Source organism: Perca fluviatilis, chromosome 6, assembly GCF_010015445.1.
Source record: "Perca fluviatilis chromosome 6, GENO_Pfluv_1.0, whole genome shotgun sequence".
Lineage (NCBI taxonomy): Eukaryota > Metazoa > Chordata > Actinopteri > Perciformes > Percidae > Perca > Perca fluviatilis.
In genome coordinates this window covers 25026105-25047177 of record NC_053117.1, presented here as the reverse complement: position 1 = coordinate 25047177, position 21073 = coordinate 25026105, and the positions used below count along the sequence as shown (strand labels likewise).

Genomic DNA, 21073 nt, shown 5'->3' with positions numbered 1-21073 from the left:
TTGTATGGATGGAAGTGAACACTGGCTCTGATAGAAAGTGAGAGATGGAAAAAGAGAGAAGAGAGGAGAGGAGAGGAGAGGAGAAAGAGGTGCTAGGAAAAGGTGGAGACTGAGAGAAGAGAGGATGGGTGAGAGGAGGTACTTGGTTTGGCCACTTTAACCGTCAATTTTGACAAGGTATGTTAATTGTATGGATGAGTAAACTTCTATGTGCTGGCAAACACATAGACTTCCTGCAAGACTACAAAACAAAAGCCTGCAAAAGGAGAAAGGCAGAGAGAGGAAGAGGTGAGCAGTTCAGGGTGATGAACATCTGGTCGCAACTTTCCTTTGAGACTCACAGCAGTTGGTGAGTATATCAAAATTTGTACGTCTGTCTATAATGACAGCATTGTAGGGAGTTAAGTATGTGTTGCTGGAGGATGTTTGCATGTTTTAGCCTGTGATCTCAGTTTTTTGCAATCAGTTTCATCATAAATGTGGTGACCCCCTGTGATTTACTGTAAGGGGTTCAACTGAGATGACGGCATTATGAAAGCTTTACAGTCATTTCAAATAGATGAAAGGTTTTTATAGGAGTCAAGAGATGGAAGATTACAATCATAACTGATATTTAAGCTAAAAAACTATTGATGCTTTTTTTTATTAGCGTGTAGGGTCCAAAACAGAATGCTTTAAAAGGGTCTGCATGATACGACCACATGCACACATGCATCAACACACACACTCTCTCTTTCTCATAAAAACACACACACACACACACACACACACACACACACACACACACACACACACACACACACACACACACACACACACACACACACACACACACACACAGATAACACACACACGCTTGCGGGTGGAGCTGGAAACATAAGCAAGTCTTTCATGAGATCAGCCTCTACCTGAGCAATAAAGAGCCATCTGTGCTGTGAATAAACTGATGATGCACGCCACGCACCCACACACACACACACACACACACACACACACACACACACACACACACACAAACAGAGAAATGCTTGTTTCTGTCACTTCCCACCTTCAGCGTCGTGGCACTGTAGAGTGAATGTAAGGTCAGGTTATTTCTCTTTCTGTGCATTTTATAGCAGCTACTGTAAACCTGACAAGCAGTCCAACAGCAGTGAGACCAGGGCACTTGAAATGGACTGGTAATGAAATAAGCTGCTCATAAAACATTGAGACACATCAGGACAAGACTGACCAGGTTGGTTGATTCACTTTCTCCGGTTGTCATTTGATTTGTTAGATGTAAAAACTTCTTTAGCCTATATCTTTAACTCTCTCACTACAGCTGTTTCTCTTTGAGACTTTCTTGTGATAAAATGCAAAAAAAAAGATAACCTTGACCTTTGATGTTGCAGTTACTTTCACAATAGGTGCAAAATCAATAACATTAGATCTGCCATATAGTGCAAATTATTTAACATTTGATTAATTAATAATTATCTGATTTTTGATTTGTAGTTATGCAAGCATTCTGTCAATTGATCCACCACTTTGATCCAGACAGAAATATCTCAACAACTATTGGATGATTTCCACGAGACTTTACAGACATTCATGGTGCCCAGAGGATGAATCATAATAACTTTGGTGATCCCATGACTTTTCCTCTAGCACCACCATCAGGTCAACATTTTCTTTGGTTCAGGAAAACTACTATCTTTAAGATGAATGACATTCCCATCAGCTTCAGCTGCATTTTGTGTTTAGTGCCAATTAGCAAATGTTTGCATGCTAACACACTAAACTAAGATGGTGAAAATGGTAAAATTACACCATGCTAGCATGGCTGTAGACTCTTAGTCTTGTTTTCTTTTGAAATACTGGATACTCTGACCTTTCAGGCCTCAAAAAGTCCTGAAAATGAACCAGTCTGAGAAAGAAAAATCCCTTATTGGTTGAACTGCTCAACGTTTGTGTCCATAACAAATAGGGCAAATTAGATAAGGCTCATGACTTTTAAAATAAATTTGAAGGGGTGACACGTCTAAAATGTTGGGAATCACTCCTATAAAATGTATATTGTCATTGTAGGGAGTTTCAGCACTTTGGTGATGATCTCTACATGCGACACAACACCTGTGAAGATGCTGCCTGAAGCTGTGACAGATATGGACAACATGAGAAAACCGGAGGAAGTCTTCTTGAAAAGCCATATTTATTAATCTATGATTTAGGAACTATGGGTTGCTCTTGTTTTTGTGGGTGCATCTCCACGTGACAAAAGTACTGTCATGATTTTATAAGCCACAGGTGTTTACGTTTTTTTTTTTTTAAAGATAATCCACCATGTTTAAACGGTGGCTTTTAGCCCTTTCGGCCCGGGTCGGCCTCACTGTGCTGGGCCTCTGCTGCTGTCTGTCCCTGTTCTACCTCCTCGCCTGTAAACCCACGTCTCACAGCAGCCAGCAGTCTCTTCTGTGGTCTGGTGGGGCCACCAGTAAAGAAGGATACATGGCCTTGTTGCAGGAGAGGGAGGACTCTCACAGACATTACATCAACAGCCTGACGAAGCAGATAGCCCAGCTGAAAGAAGCTCTCCAGGAGAGGACGCAGCAGCTTCAAGAGTCCCTGGAGAAAGCTAAAACAAGAGGGATTCTGCCTCAGGGTCTGGAGAGTCTGCACAAAACCCCGACACAGACTGACCTTAAGGTATAGGAAAACATGATACAGGATGGTGCAGATGCAGAATAGATTCAGGAGTAATGTGTGCTGATGAGATAAATGAAGTGTGATGTTATAGATGTAGTAGTAAATGTTACATCATGTCCTCCAGGATTTCCTACGCTCCCAGCTGAACCAGGCAGAGGTGAACTCAGGTGTAAAGCTGCCCAGCGAATATGCAGTGATTCCTTTTGACACTTTCACCCTGCGGAGGTGAGTGGGCCATCCGTTTATCGGTAAGGACAACTTTAGAGCTATAAGGGCCTCCAGGAGTACTTCTGATGTCTTACCTCATGCCTCTTCATTGAATGTTTTGTTTTGTGTCACTCAGGGTGTACCAGCTGGAGACAGGGCTGACAAGGCACCCAGAGGAGAGGCCTGTGAGGAGAGACCACCGAGACGAGCTGATAAGTACAGTGGAAACAGCTCTGCACGTCCTGAACGGACCTCAGCAACACACTGACAACACCAGACGGAAGCGCACATACTCCCCTTCAGACTTCATAGAGGGTAAGAAAGATTTCTGTTCATTCATTCATCTTCATATGTTTAATCTTGGTGGATGGCAGGAAAACCTCAGAAAAAGTTGGTCCATCAACAGCTGGATAAAGTAGACGGCCTACACATAGATGCTATGATGTTTTTCATGTTGATTGAAGAAATTTAAGATGTAAGAGTTGTTGTTTCTGTAAATCTACAAAACACACAACGTGTGCTGCATCAATCTAATCCATGCTTGCTCTCATGCTCTTATGTCACCATTTTTCTGGCTCTGATTGGTTAGTTGTTTTTCCAACCAGGCAAACAGCTGTTAATGAGCAGAACACCAAGACTTTGAATGTGGTTGAGTTCCAAATTGCATACTTTTCTTTTCACTTTTAGTATGCACTGCAGCTGCCCTTACAAAGTACATACTGTTGCAAGCAATATGCATACGATTGGGACATACTACTGTACTTCTTCATAACTGGTATTTTTGCCATACTGCATTTGACATTGGAATCAGTCAGAGAGTGATTCAGAGGTCTGGAACCAGGGTAGGAAACTAGAGCATCCAGAGAAAACCACAATGGGAAAAAGGGTGAACTATGCAAAGGTCAAGGTATAAATCTATGAGTGTTATCTTTTCAAGGTTCATTTATTGTAGCAGGGTTGCACAACAAAATGCTTTGCATCCACAGTGGGGGAAAATATTAAATGAATATTGTCAAAAACCTACTGTATGTGTTTTGTAAGTAGTAAAGTCCTCATTTTTACTCATGAAAAAAATTAAAGTTAAAAGTGTCTTCTAAAAGTTAATGTTTAATCTTAGAGTGAAAGTGTTATATAATAGCTGGTTACTACATCTGTTCTATTGCCATTAAACCCAGTACAATCTCGCAGCACCCCGTCAGCCTCCGTACGAAACAGGTGCTCCTTTATTAACATCTTTAAAACATTGGTAACACTTGTTTCCCCATAAGTTCCTTAAACTGTCCTAGGAAATTATAGAACTATATGATTTGGAATTAATTATAGGGACAATAGAGAAATATTTACGATAGAGTAAGTGTAGTTTAGTTTGTTGTTAACCTGCTCGGCACAGGCTAAAAGACTTTCACTCTCTTAATTGAAATTAATTAATGGAAAATGCACCAATTAAACATTATGTCCAGTTTACCTGCATTACTGTCATATATCAGTTAAATTATAGGAAAAAATATGGGACCAATAAAATAAAGTGCTGTCTGTCTCTGTCATAGGTTTGACCCGTACAGAGCGGGACAGAGGAACCGTTTACGAGCTGATGTTTAAAGGCGCTGGCCCGCAGGACTTCACACAGCTCGTGCTCTTCAGGCCATTTGGTCCTGTGATGAAGGTGAAGAGCGAGAGTGTGGACACGCGCAGCATGCTCATCAACATCATCGTACCTCTTTCCAAGAGGCCGGACGCATTCAGGCAGTTCATCAACAACTTCAGGTATCATTTGGAAATTTAATTCAAGCTGGCACCCACTCACGCCAACTGAGATTGTATCAGGACATTATTGATCTTACACTTAAAGTAGTATTTGGAGGGTGCCCGGATAGCTAAGTTGGTAGAGCGGGTGCCCATATATAGAGGTTTACTCCTTGACACATGCTGAGTGCATCCTTGTCTTAATACAGTAGTAGCTTGGTAGAAAGCCAATAAGAATACTCTCTGCTTTAAATACAATTGGAAGTTTATATATATTTAAAAGGTGTGAGTCTAATTGTTGTCCTTACCTAAAAACAAAATGGTAATTTATCTCTGGATAAAGTAGTAGCTTATAGAAGTGGGCCTAAAACATGGTTATTTGTAAAAATCATATGATGTTTTTGGCTCAGAGAGGTTTGCATCCGGCTGGACGGCAGGGTGCATCTGACTGTGGTCTACTTTGGTCGCGATCAGATAGACCAGGTGAAAGCCATGCTGGACCAGACCACCAGGTAATGTAGTCATTTTACAGTTTAATTATCAGCTAATGTGTGTTAAAGTAAACCATATTCACCTACAATATCGTCCTCTGATCTCTGACCTATTTTCTCTTCTATTCCTTAAAAGCTCCTACAAATATTTAGTCTACAAATGCAACTCTCTTGTTCATATAATTTAGGTAAAGTCGCTCCAGGTTTTATGTCTCGATGACAACAGATTAGAGGTTTTCATTTCCAGTTTCTAAATTTTGGTAAATAATTATCCTCCTGGGTGACTTCCCTTTCTTGTTATTATTTTTTGTTGGTATTTGTTTTAGGGTCACATTTATCTGCCAAATCCTAAGTAAATTCCCAATTTAAAACCAAATCCTAAACTTTGTGTTTTGAGTCTTAAACAAGTCACTATGCGCCCCTTCACCAAATGTAATGCCATTTAAATTTAGTAAAAGTACAGTAGGACAGTAAATTTACAGAAATGCTTTTTCGATTTTGTATTTATTACTTTCAAATAAAAAATTTAAAGCAAAATGCCTCTGTGTCCTGTGATACAAATACAGTCAATTGTAATTTGTGAGCTGAATGTTTTTCTATCCATTTTTGGTTGACCAGAGTGAGTCAGTCTTTACATGTGAATGTGATAATCTAAAAGGCTTTATGATTTAGTCAAATTTAAACTTATCAGATTCGTAACCTGAGTTGAAGACATGTAACTCGAGTCCACACCTCTGGCAAGATAATAATGCGCAATGGCACTGATTACTTAATTAATTAATATTAACAGAATTAATGCAATTACTGCAAGACTATATGGAAATCTTCTCTACTCTTTTGGAATTTACTTTCACAAATCTAAAAACTGAAAAAAAAAATTGAAAAAGAGTATGGGAGCAAAATACCATAGATCCTCTATCAGCAACTAACTAACTAACTAACTAATATATAATGCTGCAACAGTGTGACAAGACTTTATGTCTGCAGGTTGGTTGTTTTTTAATGATTATTCACTAAACATTTCAAATTAAAACCCTCAGATGCATCAGAGTACCTGTCTGAGTAAACACAGATGATGTTTTTTCTTCTTCTTCTCTCCCTCAGAGAGACTCGGTTCAGGAGCTTCACTTTGATCCAGCTGAATGAGGAGTTTTCTCGTGGTCGGGGCTTAGAAGTGGGCGCCAGGGCTTGGAGGCGCAGTCAGAATGTCCTGCTCTTCTTCTGTGATGTTGACATCCACTTTACCGCCGACTTCTTAACTTCCTGTCGTCTCAACGCTGAACCTGGTGAGCGAGAGGATTTATTAAACATTTATGCATGAGCTTTGCCAACACATATGAAACATTTCAACACCTCCCAGAGAAGTTATCCAGCCTAGATTCATACTATAATCTGTTGCTACAAGGATAAAACAACTTAGGTTAAAGATTTGGTTGATGATGGTGAATAATGATACCATTAAATATTGCCTGTTTAAGTATTGTCTCCGCCATCTCTTCCATTGCATTAAAGGTCCCATGGCATGAAAATTTCACTTTATGAGGTTTTTTAACATTAATATGCGTTCCCCCAGCCTGCCTATGGTCCCCCAGTGGCTAGAAATGGCGATAGGTGTAAACCGAGCCCTGGGTATCCTGCTCTGCCTTTGAGAAAATGAAAGCTCAGATGGGCCGATCTGGAATCTGCTCCTTATGAGGTCATAAGGAGCTCCTTATGAGGTCATAATGAGCAAGGTTACCTCCCCTTTCTCTGCTTTGCCCGCCCAGAGAATTTGGCCCACCCATGAAAAAGAGAGACATCATGGCTTTCAAACGAGCAAAGTGGCAGTTGATCAAGGCCACAACCCCACCCTACACCCTCTCTCGTCCTCAATAGCATTTAAAGCTACAGACGCAGAAATGGCACATACTAAGGAAAGCTCATTGTGGGACTGGCTCTAGTGGCTGTAATTCTGCACCAAGACTGAATTTCGGGAAAGAGACTTCAGATACAGTATTAGGGGACCACTAAGGCCTATATAAAAGCATCCAAAAAGCAGCATGTCATAGGACCTTTAAAGCCTCTGTTGTGGCTGATTAGACCTCTGCTCAGGTTGAAGTGGGCCAGAACTTACATTGAAATTTATTAGGTCACACATCTTTTCTACCAAGAATAATAAAGCTGTAATTTGTCCTGTCCTAACAGGCGCAACAAAGCTAACAAGAGACTCAGGAAGATGTCAATCAATCAGTCTATACACACCCACACAGTCCTGGGATGAGGTCTAATCAGCCACATTAAAGTGATGGTTCGGAGTAATTTCATCCTAGGGTCCTTTGCACCATGACCTCGAGCAAAACAACCCCCCCAGAAGCTTTTTTCACCTGGGTCAAACATTGGAAGAGTTAGCGTGATCAGCTGAATAGCTTAGCGCAGGCTAAGCTATTCGAAATGATACCAAACTTCTGCTCTCTTAAAGGACAAGAGAGCAGAAGCCAACAGGCAAGTGTTATCTACATAAACTTCTGGTGTACTTACAAACTTTCCAATCCATCGTTTTATGAGTGCATAACCTATTTGTACTAGTGTAGAAGTTTGGTATAATTTCGGCATTATTAGTGGGGTCATTTACGAGATACAAACGTGGATCCATTAGCGCCTGCGCTAAGCTATTCAGCTGATCACGCTAACTAAGCTATTCAGCTGATCACGCTAACTCGTCCAATGTTAGACCCAGCTGAAAAAAGCTTCTGGGGGGTTGTTTGGCTCGAGGTCAGGGTGCAAAGGACCCTAGGGTGAAATTACTCTGAACCATCACTTTAACCCAAAACACCTGTGTGTGTGTTCGGGGCCTTTAATTAAAGGTGCTCTAAGCGATGTTGGGTGACGGCAATTCTTGTTGACGTTTGAAGTATTTTCAATCAAAACGAGGCTAGCTCCCCTCCCTCCTCCTCATCCCGTCCCATCTCCCTCCCTTCCGTGCTTCCGCGCACTAATCCCCTAACCCCCACCACCAAATCCTTCTTGTCGGTTGTTGGCTGGAACGCTGGAAGACTTTTTGTTATGTTTGGTGGCGCAGGTTGGCACAGTTTGTTTTTGTTGGCGTTTGTGGAACCTGGGCTGTCTACAGAGACCATGTTTTTTACAGTGTGTTCAGTGGACAGGCATCTTGTGGATAGTGAGGAGATGTTTGCTGTGTGTGACAAAAAAATATTGTAGCCTAAAAAACGCGTGACATCGCTTAGAGCACCTTTAAAGGCCCCACACACCCACACAGGTGCTTTCAATTGTTCTGGCTGATTAGACATCTGCTCAGGTTATGTGACGTCACCAAACTTCATGAACTATTGGGTGGGCTCATAAAACCTGTACAGTGCCAGTTTGTGTGGTTTCCTCCCCATTTCAATTTGGCACACAAAACAGCTTATTCTGACTTGAAAACCTCTGTGCAGCAGGTAAAAAAAGATCACCACATGTTCCAACAGCATCATAAACAATAAAGATAATGAGGGCACAATAAGCACATATTCACATGATTGGTTGTAGCTAAATCCAAATGTACTTACATTAAAGTTCATCACTGACTGACTGAATCTCCTGCTGTTTGATTATCAGCTGATAGAGATTCAACGTCACACCTGCCTATGCTGCTGCTTAACAACATGCTCACAATTGGTCTTTTTCACAGGAGACACCATTGTTAATGTGAGTACCACCTGTGGTTCTCTTACCATGACAAGTCAAAATGTCTGCTGTAAAAACACTCAAAAGTATGGGGAAGGACTTGCACTAACCTCATAATTAAAATGATAATCTATGAGATTATCTTGATTTAAAAAAACATATGAAAAGGTAGCACATCTCAAATTTCACGTGTGAACCAAATAAACAAGTAAAATGTGAGTATTTTGTCCTCCTCGACTTAGAAATTTGAGATGTGCCACCTTTTCACATTTTTTGGAATAATCTCATTATATTTTGGGTTTAGCACTACACTAAGAAACCTACAGCGCAACCTTCTTTTCCAATGCTCTTTTGATTTTGTCCCTATCTTTATCAAGAAGTGCAACTGCACTTCCCAGGGATCCGTTAGCATTCAGTCAGTATGTCTTTTTTCAGGCCTGGTGGTTGTTGTTGTAACCAGTTATTATTCTTTTCACTCCAGTCAAACATCTGCTGTTGCTGCCAGTAATGAAAAATGCATCACCTTCTGGCTGCTAGGTGTTTAAAACAGAAAATATGTATTACTGTAGATCGATGGTGTTTTATTACCGCTTTTTTTTAGAACACCTGACACATTATCAAATTCATGTGACTGGACATTTTGTTTGTTTAAACTGTTTTTGTCTCTAGGTAAGAAAGTGTACTATCCAGTGCTCTTTAGCCAGTACAACCCATCTATTATCTATAGTAATCAGACACTTCTACCCTCTGTTCAACAACAACTGGTAGGTAAACAATCTAAATATACAATAATGAATATACAAAATATACAAACAGCTACATTAACTTGAATTGTCAAAATGATTTGCTGTCTTTGTCTCAGGTGATAAAGAAGGAAACTGGATTCTGGAGAGACTTTGGGTTTGGCATGACATGCCAGTACAGGTCTGATTTCCTCAACATAGGTAATGGAAAAGCTTGTGTCATCACTAATTTCCCTAATTTTTTTTATAGTTTTGTAAGACATAACACAATTAAATATTACAATACACATAGCCTACTGTCTAGTAATGAAATTACAGGATTATGTATTTTATATAAAATTCCACTATTCTCTCTATAACAGATGGCATTGTCTTTTTAGTTAATACCTAATGATGCAACAGTAGTTGTACATAATGTAAAAAGTATAATGTAAAAACACTGTGTTTTTTGACTACCATTTCTCTAACTGTGGTAAAGCTCTTTCACTCCCTGATATGTTGTTAGTTTACACATTTGAATGATATCTGTCTGCTTAATCCCATTTCCTTGTTGTTTTTAAAAACGTCAAATTAAGGAAACAAGATTCTCTTAAAATGCTGTTTTTGACTATGATTTTAACTCAGCCATTGAACCTAAAGTGAAGTTATAAGCTTCTCCTGATTCTCGCTGTCTCACTGCACTGCTAAACCTTTCTACTTCCTGGCAGGGGGTTTTGACCGTAACATCAAAGGTTGGGGGTTGGAGGATGTGCACCTGTACAGGAAGTACCTTCACAGTAAGCTGATGGTGATTCGCTCTCCGTCCAGAGGCCTTTTCCACTTGTGGCACGAGAAGAACTGTGCAGACGAGCTCCCTCCAGACAAATACAAGATGTGTATGCAGACCAAAGCCATGAGCGAAGCCTCGCACGGCCAGCTGGGGGAGCTGTTTTTCAAACGACAGATTGAGTTTCATTTGAGCTCCCAGAAGCAGATGGACAGAGGAACATGATGAGGACAGTATAATAGGCTCTGGTGATGTTATTAGTTACTGTTTGTGTATGTTCTTGTTCTGGTTTACTTACATGAACTATTGAGCTTCAAAGCTTGATTTTTCTCCAAATTCACACATAAACTTGACTGTAAACTTGACATAATGACTGATATGTTTTGTGTGAATAAAATAATTAACTATGTGATCTAATTGTGTACTTTATGTTTTATTTCCATAGGACTGTCACAAAGAGAATATGGAAAAAAAATTATTTTTTACAGTCTATAACTTTTTCTGTCATGCCAACGCTGGAAGCAGCAAAAAATATGTTTATATCAACCAGTAACATTACAGGGGAAATAACATTTTCTTGCATCTTTCTCATTCATTTGTTTCTGTTGTGCAAAATGCAAATTATCATACACAAAAGAACAAAGACTCTCTTGCTATACTGAAAGTGAGATACACGTATTCGTATTTTGGTAACACTTTATAATAAGGGTACAAATCATATACTAAATGCTTAACTAATGCATGACTCATGATGATTTAATGCATGAATTAATGTAGGATGTATTATGAATTATTTTTGCTCACCATTAACAAATGATTGTCCCTATAACTTATATGATTCATGTTTTTTTTTTTATTCATGATTTTTTTTCAATAACTTCCATGTAATGAATAAAATATAAAATAAAATAAAAGAAGCACTAAAATCCCATATGAAGAGGTGTGTCCAGTGTAGTGTAGTATTTTGGTATTAAATTTGAGTCGCTGGTCACAACACGTGAAAGTTATTGAAAATAAACCATTATTTTTTATATATTTATATAAAATAGATAAAAGCACCAAATCCCATATGAAGAGGTGTCTCCTGTGTGCCAGTGATACAATATGGTATCAAGTTTGGGAAAATGCATTGTCCTAAAAAAAACTTAATGTAAGTAGAATCCAGCTAATTTGGTCACATGTCAATTAATGTATGAAGTACCTGTGAGTTAATATTCGACAAGTGTGATTTGAACCCTTATTTTCATTTGTTCCTTTACTTATTTATTTGTGTATTTTTTTTTGCAGTTGCTATATTATGTTATTTTATTTATGTTATTTTATTGTACAACATTTGAATCATCTGGTGTTTTTTAAATGTGCTTTATAAATAAACTTGATTTAATTGATTTAAAGTGTTATGAATTTATTATGATAATTTTAATATGAATGACATGTTAGCTTGGTGACCAGCACAAGTTTTTTTGTTTTTTTTTCCTGTCAAGTAATCTGCTTCATAGATTTTTATCACAACAGACATTTGGACTTCTCATAGCAGAAACAAAACGTGTTACACTGATGTTTTTTTTGCGTACAGCCTATGAGTATAGCCTACACGCTGAAGATAGCCTACCACCTAACACCATAAAGAAACATGGAGGTAATTCCCTCACGGGTATATCTTATCAATGTGGTGCATTGATGAGGAGACAGTCTCTTCTATTAATAGTGATACTGATGTCACCTCATTAGCTCTGCAGACGCAGAGGGAGGAGCAACTCTGTATCGGCCGACGACTGTCGTAGCGTCAACACAAGCACGCGATAGGCCCGAAACTCATATTACCACTTCCCTGTCCCGGGCTGCATTTAAATACACCTTGGAATTTCAAAACAAAGTCTGTCCAATAAAATAACAATATTTCATACAAAGGCTACATACATACATACATACATAGACAGACAGACAGATAGATTATTCTACTTACTTGAAAAACAGGACTTTACTCTGGTCAGGTGACTTTGATCACAGGGGAGCAGATACCAGAGAGTAATCTATAATAACTTTAGCTAACCCATAGGCGGCGGCCTATAGCCCAAAGCGTCAGGCCTTTTGAGGGGGGTACCATCTCCCTTGTTAGTCAAATTAGCTAAATCATGCCCATTGTTATACTGCCAACCCCCTCTCCTATAGCAGAGAGAGTGCAGGGGCAGAGAGGGGTTGTTAGTCTAGTCTGCCTGACCCATTGATCCTTTATCTGATGTTTGTGCAAGTTAGAATCTAGTCCTTAACAATTAACAAATTAAACATTACCAAAGCACAATGTAGTCTATTGCGTCTATATAAAATGTTCCTTATCAGTAAACTTTTATTCATCATCCTTATGTGATGAATTGCACTTTTAAACTGTCTCCACCCACTCAACGTCACAACTCAGCAGCTCAGAGTTTCACAGATAAAACTACAAGTTGCCATGTAGTCTCACATTGCCAGACCTTCCTCCACAGCGCTGCGGAGCCACACACACACACACACATACACACACACACACACACACACACACACCACATTGCTTATTTTTCCTAGCTGTACGTGAAGGCAGCATAATCACACCGGTGGAAGAGCGCTCGTGGCGCCCGTAGCCTACCTTGTATCTGAGGACAGGGCGGTAGAGCTGAAGAAATCCTACTGTGTTATGATGTTTTGTGAGCAGTTTAGATGGTGAGCGGCTCTTCACATGTGTGGTGGTGTTAGAATAGAGTTAGACTTTTAGTTCGGTGTTTTTTGACCTAGAGTAGGCCTATATATTTTTTTAACCCCCCCCACGGTAGTTTTAGCTTCTCGACAGTCCCGGAGTTTGGTGGTAGCACAATGACACTGTTTTGATTTTTTTTTTACTGGAATAGCGAGACATGTGCGGCAGATAGGCTGCGTCTCTTGTCACCTAAAACCAGCCGGCACCACCGGGACCGGACATTTTTTACAAAGACAGAGACCAGGAGAAGGAGACGCAACATGTTTGAAGCTGCAGGGATCCCCCTCGTCGTGCTGGACTTTGTCTGTCTCATCCTCGGTATGTAAACCTGCTCCACCCCTGTCTTTTAAACCGACATGATAATCCGTTTTGTTTAATTCTCGCTAAAGTGGACTTTCTTTGTCATAACACTCAACTAACTTCCGTAGAGACATATTAAACGAAGTAGTAGTAGTAATTATATTATTTGCATACACGTCATAGGCTACACACACCCGGAGGCTTGAGCTTTTTGTGAACCAGGCAGGAAGGTGGGAAAAAAAGGGAAAAAAAAGTCCCACCCTGTGTGTTTTTTCCTAGGCAAAGCTGTATTTTTAGCTCAGTGTTTGTAATGTAATCATAGCACAGAGACAAGCTGCAGGACTGCTAAATGTACATGACAATATTTGCAATACAAATACATTAAAGAAACTCTACTATGTGGGGACACTCAGACAGTTCAGTTTGATAGCTGTCAGTTAGAGAGGTTTAGACTGAAATCTTTTCATGTGGTTAATCTGCACTCCCTCACTTTGCTGTCAGTGTCTTATTATGTGCACCAATCTTCTCATTTAGTTTGGAGCTGACAGCAACAATAAAACTGGAAATTGTAAACTTTTATTTCCAGTCACATATCTTCTGTCCAAAGTCTAAATCTAAGTCTAGTTCATTATAAGTCCTTCATTTTGGTTTAGTAAACTTCATGTTCTATAGTATGTGGGACACTCCTGTAAAATCAGTGGTGGAAGAAGAATTCATATCCTTTACTTAAGTAAAATTAGAAATGCCACAATGTAAACCAAACTCCAGTAAAAGTGCTGCATTCAAAAGTATTTTAGGTATAAGGTATTAAGTATTATAAGCCAAATAGACCTAGCCCTATCCATTATGCAAGAAAATGCCCCCTGTGAATGTTATATATATATATACACATTTATGAATTAGTAATAATTACCCAATAGTATATATATATATGTATGTATATGTGTATGTATATATATATATATATATATATATATATATGTATATGTATATGTATGTATGTATGTATGTATGTATGTATGTATGTGTGTGTATGTATATATATATATATATATATATATATATATATATATATATATATATATATATATATATATATATATATATATATATACTATTGGGTAATTATTACTAATTCATCAATGTGTAAGCAGCGTTTTACTGTCATAGTTGGTCGAGCTGATTTTAACTACTTTAAATACTCTTTTGTCGTTTAATCTATAACAATGCAACACAATTTAGGTATATTAAGTTAATATACCTAAATTAGGACTGCTTAAATCAGTGTGGTGGAGTAGTAAAAATCCTATTAATACCCCAATAATATGTCTTCAATGCTTAACTTATCATTGATTCATTATTTTCTACTCTCTTCACTTATTAAAGGTTCAGTAGGTAACTTTTATAAAAAATAACATTTGCCATATTTGCTGAAACTATCACTATATCCAGACATTAGCACATGAGACAGATATGTATCAAATATGTATCAAGATTTTGTTACTTCATTGTCTATTTCTCGCCTCAAATTTTTTCAGCAACATATTTTAGTGTACTGTTTAGCTGTAAAATCAAGTTTGTGACCAAGCCGAGCCCAAATCAAATAGCCTACAGCCCGGCCGGAGCAAACTTTCTCATTTCATTTCATTTAAAATCAAAAACCTTTAATTACAGCAAATTGTCAACTGAAATACAGACACATATAACACATGACTGTTGAATACATATTATCAAATAAGTAAAAATAAACATTTAAATATTGGATATTATTTCACTTTTTGCTTTTTAGGTGGAAGACAGACTCATCTTAGTTAAAGTAGACAGTACTTTAAAAGATGTACTGCTACTTAGATCCAAATAGTCCACTGATGTCATTTCAAAGCCAGGTTTAGTTTATTCAGAATTTCAAAAGACAGTCAGTGGAATTTGCCCTGCAGTAGGTTTAAACAGACAGGCCTAAACAAAGGTCTGTGACTGTGTGATAACTCATCTAGCCAGAAAGCATCATTAGCAATGATTGTACTTAGAAAAATGCTTGGCATTGCATAACTGACTCCAGATTAGCCAAATGCCTGCATGTTTTTGCTTTTTATATGTTTAGGTTACAAATTAACACCAGATGAAAATTAGCCTGTATGGCTAAATGTTGATTAAGTGCATTGTCCCTTTTTAAGTAAACATAAACACAACGAGTCTCTTCGGCTGATCAAACCTTCACTGTTCCAATCTCTAAAGTCTAAAGTAAACATATGACTTTTGCGATATTGTTCTGCGTTAACTCAAGGCCTCAAGCCTTTTAATTCAGTTATTGTGCAACTTGTACAGAGTAAATATTTTCCCTTGCAGCTAAATGAAACCCACAAGAGTCACCAGCTTCTTTTTCAGGAGGGGAAACGCCTGTTTGATGCCAACATATCATTTTTCCTGCCACTAAAAACATAAATTTTATTAGCATTGTGTAATAGCAGCAGTGGCTCATAACTCTGAGTCACACAAGTACATTTGCAGCTGCTTGTAAACACGATGCACATTTTGATGATATAAGATGTAAAACAAGATGAAATCTAATTAGTTATTATTAATTTAATGTTCCTTGTTTTCACATGTGGCTTTTTCTGTTCTATTTTGTGTCTTTTGAAAAGCACAATGCAGCCTATTGTATCTTTTAGTAGGCTATAAAATGTGTCTTATCAGTAAACTTTTGTTGATCATTGTGATCTTTTATTACCAAACTCTCTCCACCCACTCAACGGCACAACTCAGCAGCTCAGAGTTTCACAGATAAAACTACAGGTTGCCAGCAACAAACACACACCACTTTGCTTATTTTTCCTAGCTGTACATGAAGGCAGCATTAATCACAACATTGGTGGTGGTATTAAAATTTATACTTCTATCTCTTTCTTCATTTTTAACAGTTGGACTTCCATTTTTTATCCTTACCCCTCAACACAACCCTTTCAAACGGGGGTTCTTCTGTAACGATGAGTCTATCAGATACCCCCTCAAAGAGGACACCATATCCTACCAGCTTCTGGGAGGAGTCATGATCCCCTTCACACTGATCGTGGTAAGTCAACAGTTGTCTTTTTCCATAAGTTCTCTGACCTTTAAATGTCAATTGTTGAGTTTACTTATTAGTTTAATCTCTTCTGTTGCAGATCGTCTGTGGCGAGTGCCTTTCTGTTTACTTGTCTCGCATCAAGAACCAGTCTTTTGGGACCAAGTATGTGGCGTGTGTCTACAAAGCTGTGGGGAGCTATGTGTTCGGAGCTGCTGCTAGCCAGTCTCTGACAGACATAGCCAAGTACTCCATAGGCCGCCTGCGGCCAAACTTCCTGGCTGTATGCAAACCAGTCTGGAATAGCATCAACTGCAAAACTGGCGGATACATCGAGAACTTCACCTGCACTGGAGACAATTTTCTGGTAGATGAGGCCAGGTAATTGTCCTGAACATGGATTAAATTAAACCCACAAGAGCATCTTCTGAAAAACGTCACCAAATATACAATTTTGTTTGACTAAATGATAACATTTAGTACTATTATGTGATAGTAGAGTCTCACTGAGCCTGATCATCTAAGAGTGCCCAGTTATTTGCATTACTTTCCCATATATCCCAGATATATCCTGACTTTTACTCCCTAAAACTCAGTTGGTACAGAAAAATACTTTGCACATCTACAACGTGAGACAGATTCGTCAGAGGGGGACAAGCAGGTCAAAAGTAGCAAAGAAACTCCCGCACACTGTCTAACTTGCAAAAGAATATTAAGTTTAATAGTAGGCAATGTTTCGGTACTAGACCATCTTCAGGCAAAAGTCCTTAAAACTCCAAATCATAAACTTTCCACAATTACTCTGATGACTGAGTTATGAAAAGGGAGAGAGAGAGGGGGACATCACATCAAACCACCACAGATCGGACTCGAACCCTGGACCTTCTGCGTCGAGGAATAAACCTCTGCGTATGTGCGCCCGCTCTACCAACTATGCTCACCGGCCACTAAAATTACATTTAAGAGTTGGATTATGATAGACCTGTGTTAAGTATCTCTTTTGTTTATCTTTTGCAGACTGTCCTTCTACTCTGGTCATTCATCCTTCTCTATGTACTGCATGCTGTTCCTTGTAGTAAGTACATATTTTCTACTTCAAAAACTAAAGCCCAAATGTGGCTTACATTTTATTGCTATAAATGATGAAAAACAATGTTAATTGTAATAAATAGCTTTGCTTTATATACTTTACTGTCTATATACCATTCAAATTTACCCTAAAAATGACTCTTATTTAATTTATGTCATTGTCAAAAGAGTTTACGAATTATAAACTTCCTAAGTCTTTTCAGCAAATGCATTAGCTGCCAACAACCGTACTGTAAATATTGGCTTGGACAATAGAAACTGAATGTCTAGGTGTGACCCCAAGACTTTTTTGTTTCTAATATTTGATGATTTCCTTTTCTCCTGTAGCTGTACATTCAAGCCAGACTGAGGTCAGAATGGTCGAGGCTTCTGCGTCCCAGCATCCAATTCTTCCTAATTGCCACTGCTGTGTATGTGGGTCTCTCTCGAGTGTCTGACTACAAACATCACTGGAGTGATGTGCTCACTGGCCTCCTGCAGGGAGGTTTAGTGGCTACTCTCACAGTAAGTTTCGTCTAAAGTTCTATTAGGATAATGGCAAAACAAGGCATAATGTTTTTTTTTTTTATTGTCACAATATGCAACTGAAAAAGTTAGGTTAAAAGTTAAAGCCTTGAACATGCAGTTTTCTGAAATGTAATGTTAAAATATGCAAATGAGGCATTATCTAATGCTAACTTTAGCTGAATTTAGGAGAAATTTGCAGGTGCAAATACAGAAAGTGTTGTCAAATAAACACCTAAATGTGTATTTTGGATGCTTTTTTTTCCCAATAGTCTGAAAGAAGACCCAAAAACTCAAAATTGAAAAATGATGGTTTTGCCTGGGGTGTCTCCCCTTAAGTTTAGAAAAATCATCCTTTAACATGCTGTCTAACAGTATTATATACTATACATTTTGTTATCGGCATGTTCCAACTATTTATTGAAGCTATATTATAACTATTCAAGATGAGTATGTTTGGGGTCTCCATTAGAGTTCAAAAACAAAGTTTGGTTGGGTTGAGTTGAGTTTTTAATGACTGACCCACTAGTTGAGGTTGAAGACATAAAATTACTAAATCATTAGAGTGATGAATTAACAATGTATTAAACAGGTAAATGTAAAAAATAAATAAGGCATTTTATGCAGAAACAAATTAAAGAATATATAAGTCTGGTCTAATTTAATGACGTTATCAATCTTCATAGTACAATTATAATAATAGCAGTAACAGTAAATGTGCTTTAATTGTGTTGCTTGTTTTTCTGTAGGTGTTCTGTGTGTCCAATTTCTTTGAACAGCCGGTGGACCCAGTGGTGTCACAGGAAGTAGAAGCCTCACACACCAGTTTACAGGAAAACCCTTTCAATGGGAACCACTATGGCAGCACTGAATGAATCTGAGGACTCAGAGACAATACTCTTTAGGGCCTTTATCTTTATTTTAAAATAGTAACGGAGGACCTAAAACACACCAATGAACTGCCAGTGTTTGATATTAACTGCTGACTGTTTTTGTGCATTTCTTCAACACAGTTTGGCCTGTGGAGCCAACGCTGCAGGATTAAGCTGCTACCTTTAGCTGCTACCTTTGGTGTGGTCCTTAAACTTTGATTAAAGGAAGAAAAGTGCACTGCAGAAGACAGTTGTTGCACTTTACTGTGATATAAAGAAGCAGAACTGTCTGCCAAGGTTTTGGGTAAATCCAACATCAAACAGTTTATTATGGAATGACAAAATGAAAAAAAACAGCATGTTGGGTTTACCTTAGAAAGAGTTGCTTTTTTACAGTATGGGCTTGTTGGAAATGTGGTTTCTAGTGCATATTGGTCTGATGTTGCCATCATGAATGAATGAAATTCCTTTTGCCCAGAATATAATGAGCGTCTGTGTGCGCACTGCAAGCAGGCTTGTAGAGAGCATGGCACCTGTGAATTAGAAAACCTGGACTGGAGACTGAACTCAGAAATAATATATTGTATGTTGATGTTCTGCTACCTGCTGTCTGTCTTGTCACTTCCCTGATGTTGTTTCATGAATGAAAAATACAGTTTGTATGAAACTCTCTATGGTTTGGTCCATGCAGAAGCTTTAAGTAGTATTGTTTAGAGCAGTACTGGGAAAAATGTGTGCTAAATAAAGAGAGCTCTGTTTTGCTAATTTGTTAAAAAGGAGGGAAATGACTCATGTGTGTGCTGTCTGTAGAAAAAACAAAGCAGATGTAATGCAGGGGAATGGAGCCTTGGACACAGTGCAGCTGATCATTTTAAGTGTAGACTTATTTGCTGCAGCAGAATAATATGTCTTTTTTCTAGTTAGAATTCAGCATAAGGAATGGCATCAAGGAAGAGAAAACAACAGTGTGATTTATTAACCAAATGCAAAAATGTAGACCTGTATGAAAACAAAACCCTGCTTTGGGCGTGTCATTTATTAGCTGTGTAAAACCGACCATAGAAACCACAAGCATGCAAATGTGCAACATGTCTGTTATCCCGGTGGTATCATGGATTAAGAGGTTAAGCACTACCAGACTATCACTGCATATTCTTGCTGTTTCCAACAGGAAGAGGTTGGCTTCTCTTCACCAAAGAAAACTGTCAGCAGACAGGCGCTGATGGTTGGCTGCTAATGTCCGAGTCGAGGATCTGCTTAAGAGTTTAAATCCTATTACAATGACTGAGAGAACTAGGTTTAGTTTAACACACAGTGACTGCAATAATACCACACTCATCAATGTCTACAGTCTACAGGCTCCATGCAAAGTCACTTATGTATGTATCAGCAGGGCAATTGGGATTCTTCTGCACTCATTATGTGTGTAGGTGCACAGCTATGTTGACGACAGGCGTTGGTCTTTTAAGTCTTTATTGGAAGTCGAACTGTGAAAACAGTATTGGACAACACATTCAATTATTGTGATACAGAAGTTAGTACAGTAACAAGAAAACTGGATTCACAAAAGTTAGACTACAGTAGCTGTCCATTTAGCTATGGCACCTCATTCAAGAATTGCACTGAAATAACATTAATCTGCCTTTCATGTCATATGACGGTTAATGAGTTTCTGAGTCATGCCAACTTCCAAGTCATAATTACGAGAGCGCCGATTTGTGCCTGAAAACCAAAGAAAAATGAACGCCTCACATATACCAAAGACTGACATTCAATGTAATTAAACCCAAATTGAATGGCTATGATGTTATCAATGCAGTTTTTTAATCTTCATAAAACTAATTCTTTTTTTTTTCTTCATCCAACTAACTTTGGGAATCTTTTCCTTTTCCATTTCTACCATCCACTGGATGCAGCATAAGCCCCCCATAGGAAGCAATTAATCTGGTAATTAATAATTATTTATTACTAAATAATAGTAATAATACACATAGTACACAAAGAAAAAGTAAATAGAGTAAAATACATGTGAAACTCTTTTTGAGTTTCAGTTCCTATTAAAGCTTTAGTTATTCTTGACTTCCAAATTCCGAAATAATGTCACACAAATCTCAGCATGTAATTTTTAGGAATGTGTTGATCCTAACCCTGTGTTTCTCTTGTTAGTTGCTGCTAAGATGATTGTCTTTAAATTGGGGAAAGAAAAAGTAATGGT

The 21073-nt window shown here is 38.3% G+C and overlaps 2 protein-coding genes and 2 long non-coding RNA genes across 4 annotated transcripts; 3 read left to right on the top strand and 1 right to left on the bottom strand.

The window, feature by feature from the left end:
• Nucleotides 1–130: 130 nt before the first annotated feature.
• On the top strand, nt 131–2283 carry LOC120560057. The gene is made up of 3 exons (XR_005639413.1): nt 131–349; nt 1116–1234; nt 2068–2283. It is a non-coding gene; the product is annotated as an uncharacterized LOC120560057 (long non-coding RNA).
• Nucleotides 2284–2285: 2 nt separating this feature from the next.
• LOC120560055 (chondroitin sulfate N-acetylgalactosaminyltransferase 1-like) lies at nt 2286–11116 on the top strand. The gene is made up of 9 exons (XM_039802160.1): nt 2286–2685; nt 2810–2910; nt 3029–3207; nt 4440–4656; nt 5046–5147; nt 6231–6412; nt 9459–9553; nt 9652–9733; nt 10240–11116. Exons 1-9 carry the CDS (start codon nt 2323–2325, stop codon nt 10521–10523), a joined length of 1605 nt encoding a protein of 534 aa, XP_039658094.1. The 5' UTR covers nt 2286–2322; the 3' UTR covers nt 10524–11116.
• LOC120560056 lies at nt 6280–12469 on the bottom strand. The gene is made up of 3 exons (XR_005639412.1): nt 12265–12469; nt 10302–10457; nt 6280–6409 (listed from the first exon to the last, which is right to left on the bottom strand). It is a non-coding gene; the product is annotated as an uncharacterized LOC120560056 (long non-coding RNA).
• A 314-nt stretch (nt 12470–12783) lies between these two features.
• On the top strand, nt 12784–19637 carry LOC120561162 (phospholipid phosphatase 1-like). Its single transcript, XM_039804143.1, has 7 exons — nt 12784–12998; nt 13184–13350; nt 16251–16402; nt 16494–16774; nt 17411–17468; nt 17810–17986; nt 18736–19637. Exons 1-7 carry the CDS (start codon nt 12973–12975, stop codon nt 18859–18861), a joined length of 987 nt encoding a protein of 328 aa, XP_039660077.1. The 5' UTR covers nt 12784–12972; the 3' UTR covers nt 18862–19637.
• The last annotated feature ends 1436 nt before the right edge of the window (nt 19638–21073 follow it).

Excerpts from the sequence above, each read along its gene's own strand:
- LOC120560055 (XM_039802160.1), top strand. The coding sequence starts at position 2,323 with ATGTTTAAACGGTGGCTTTTAGCCCTTTCGGCCCGGGTCGGCCTCACT. Across the intron at positions 4,657-5,045 it reads CAGTTCATCAACAACTTCAG|AGAGGTTTGCATCCGGCTGG; the intron begins GTATCATTTGGA and ends TTTTTGGCTCAG. Across the intron at positions 6,413-9,458 it reads TCGTCTCAACGCTGAACCTG|GTAAGAAAGTGTACTATCCA; the intron begins GTGAGCGAGAGG and ends TTTTGTCTCTAG.
- LOC120561162 (XM_039804143.1), top strand. The coding sequence starts at position 12,973 with ATGATGTTTTGTGAGCAGTTTAGATG. Across the intron at positions 12,999-13,183 it reads TTTTGTGAGCAGTTTAGATG|CGAGACATGTGCGGCAGATA; the intron begins GTGAGCGGCTCT and ends TTACTGGAATAG. Across the intron at positions 16,775-17,410 it reads TTTCTGGTAGATGAGGCCAG|ACTGTCCTTCTACTCTGGTC; the intron begins GTAATTGTCCTG and ends TATCTTTTGCAG.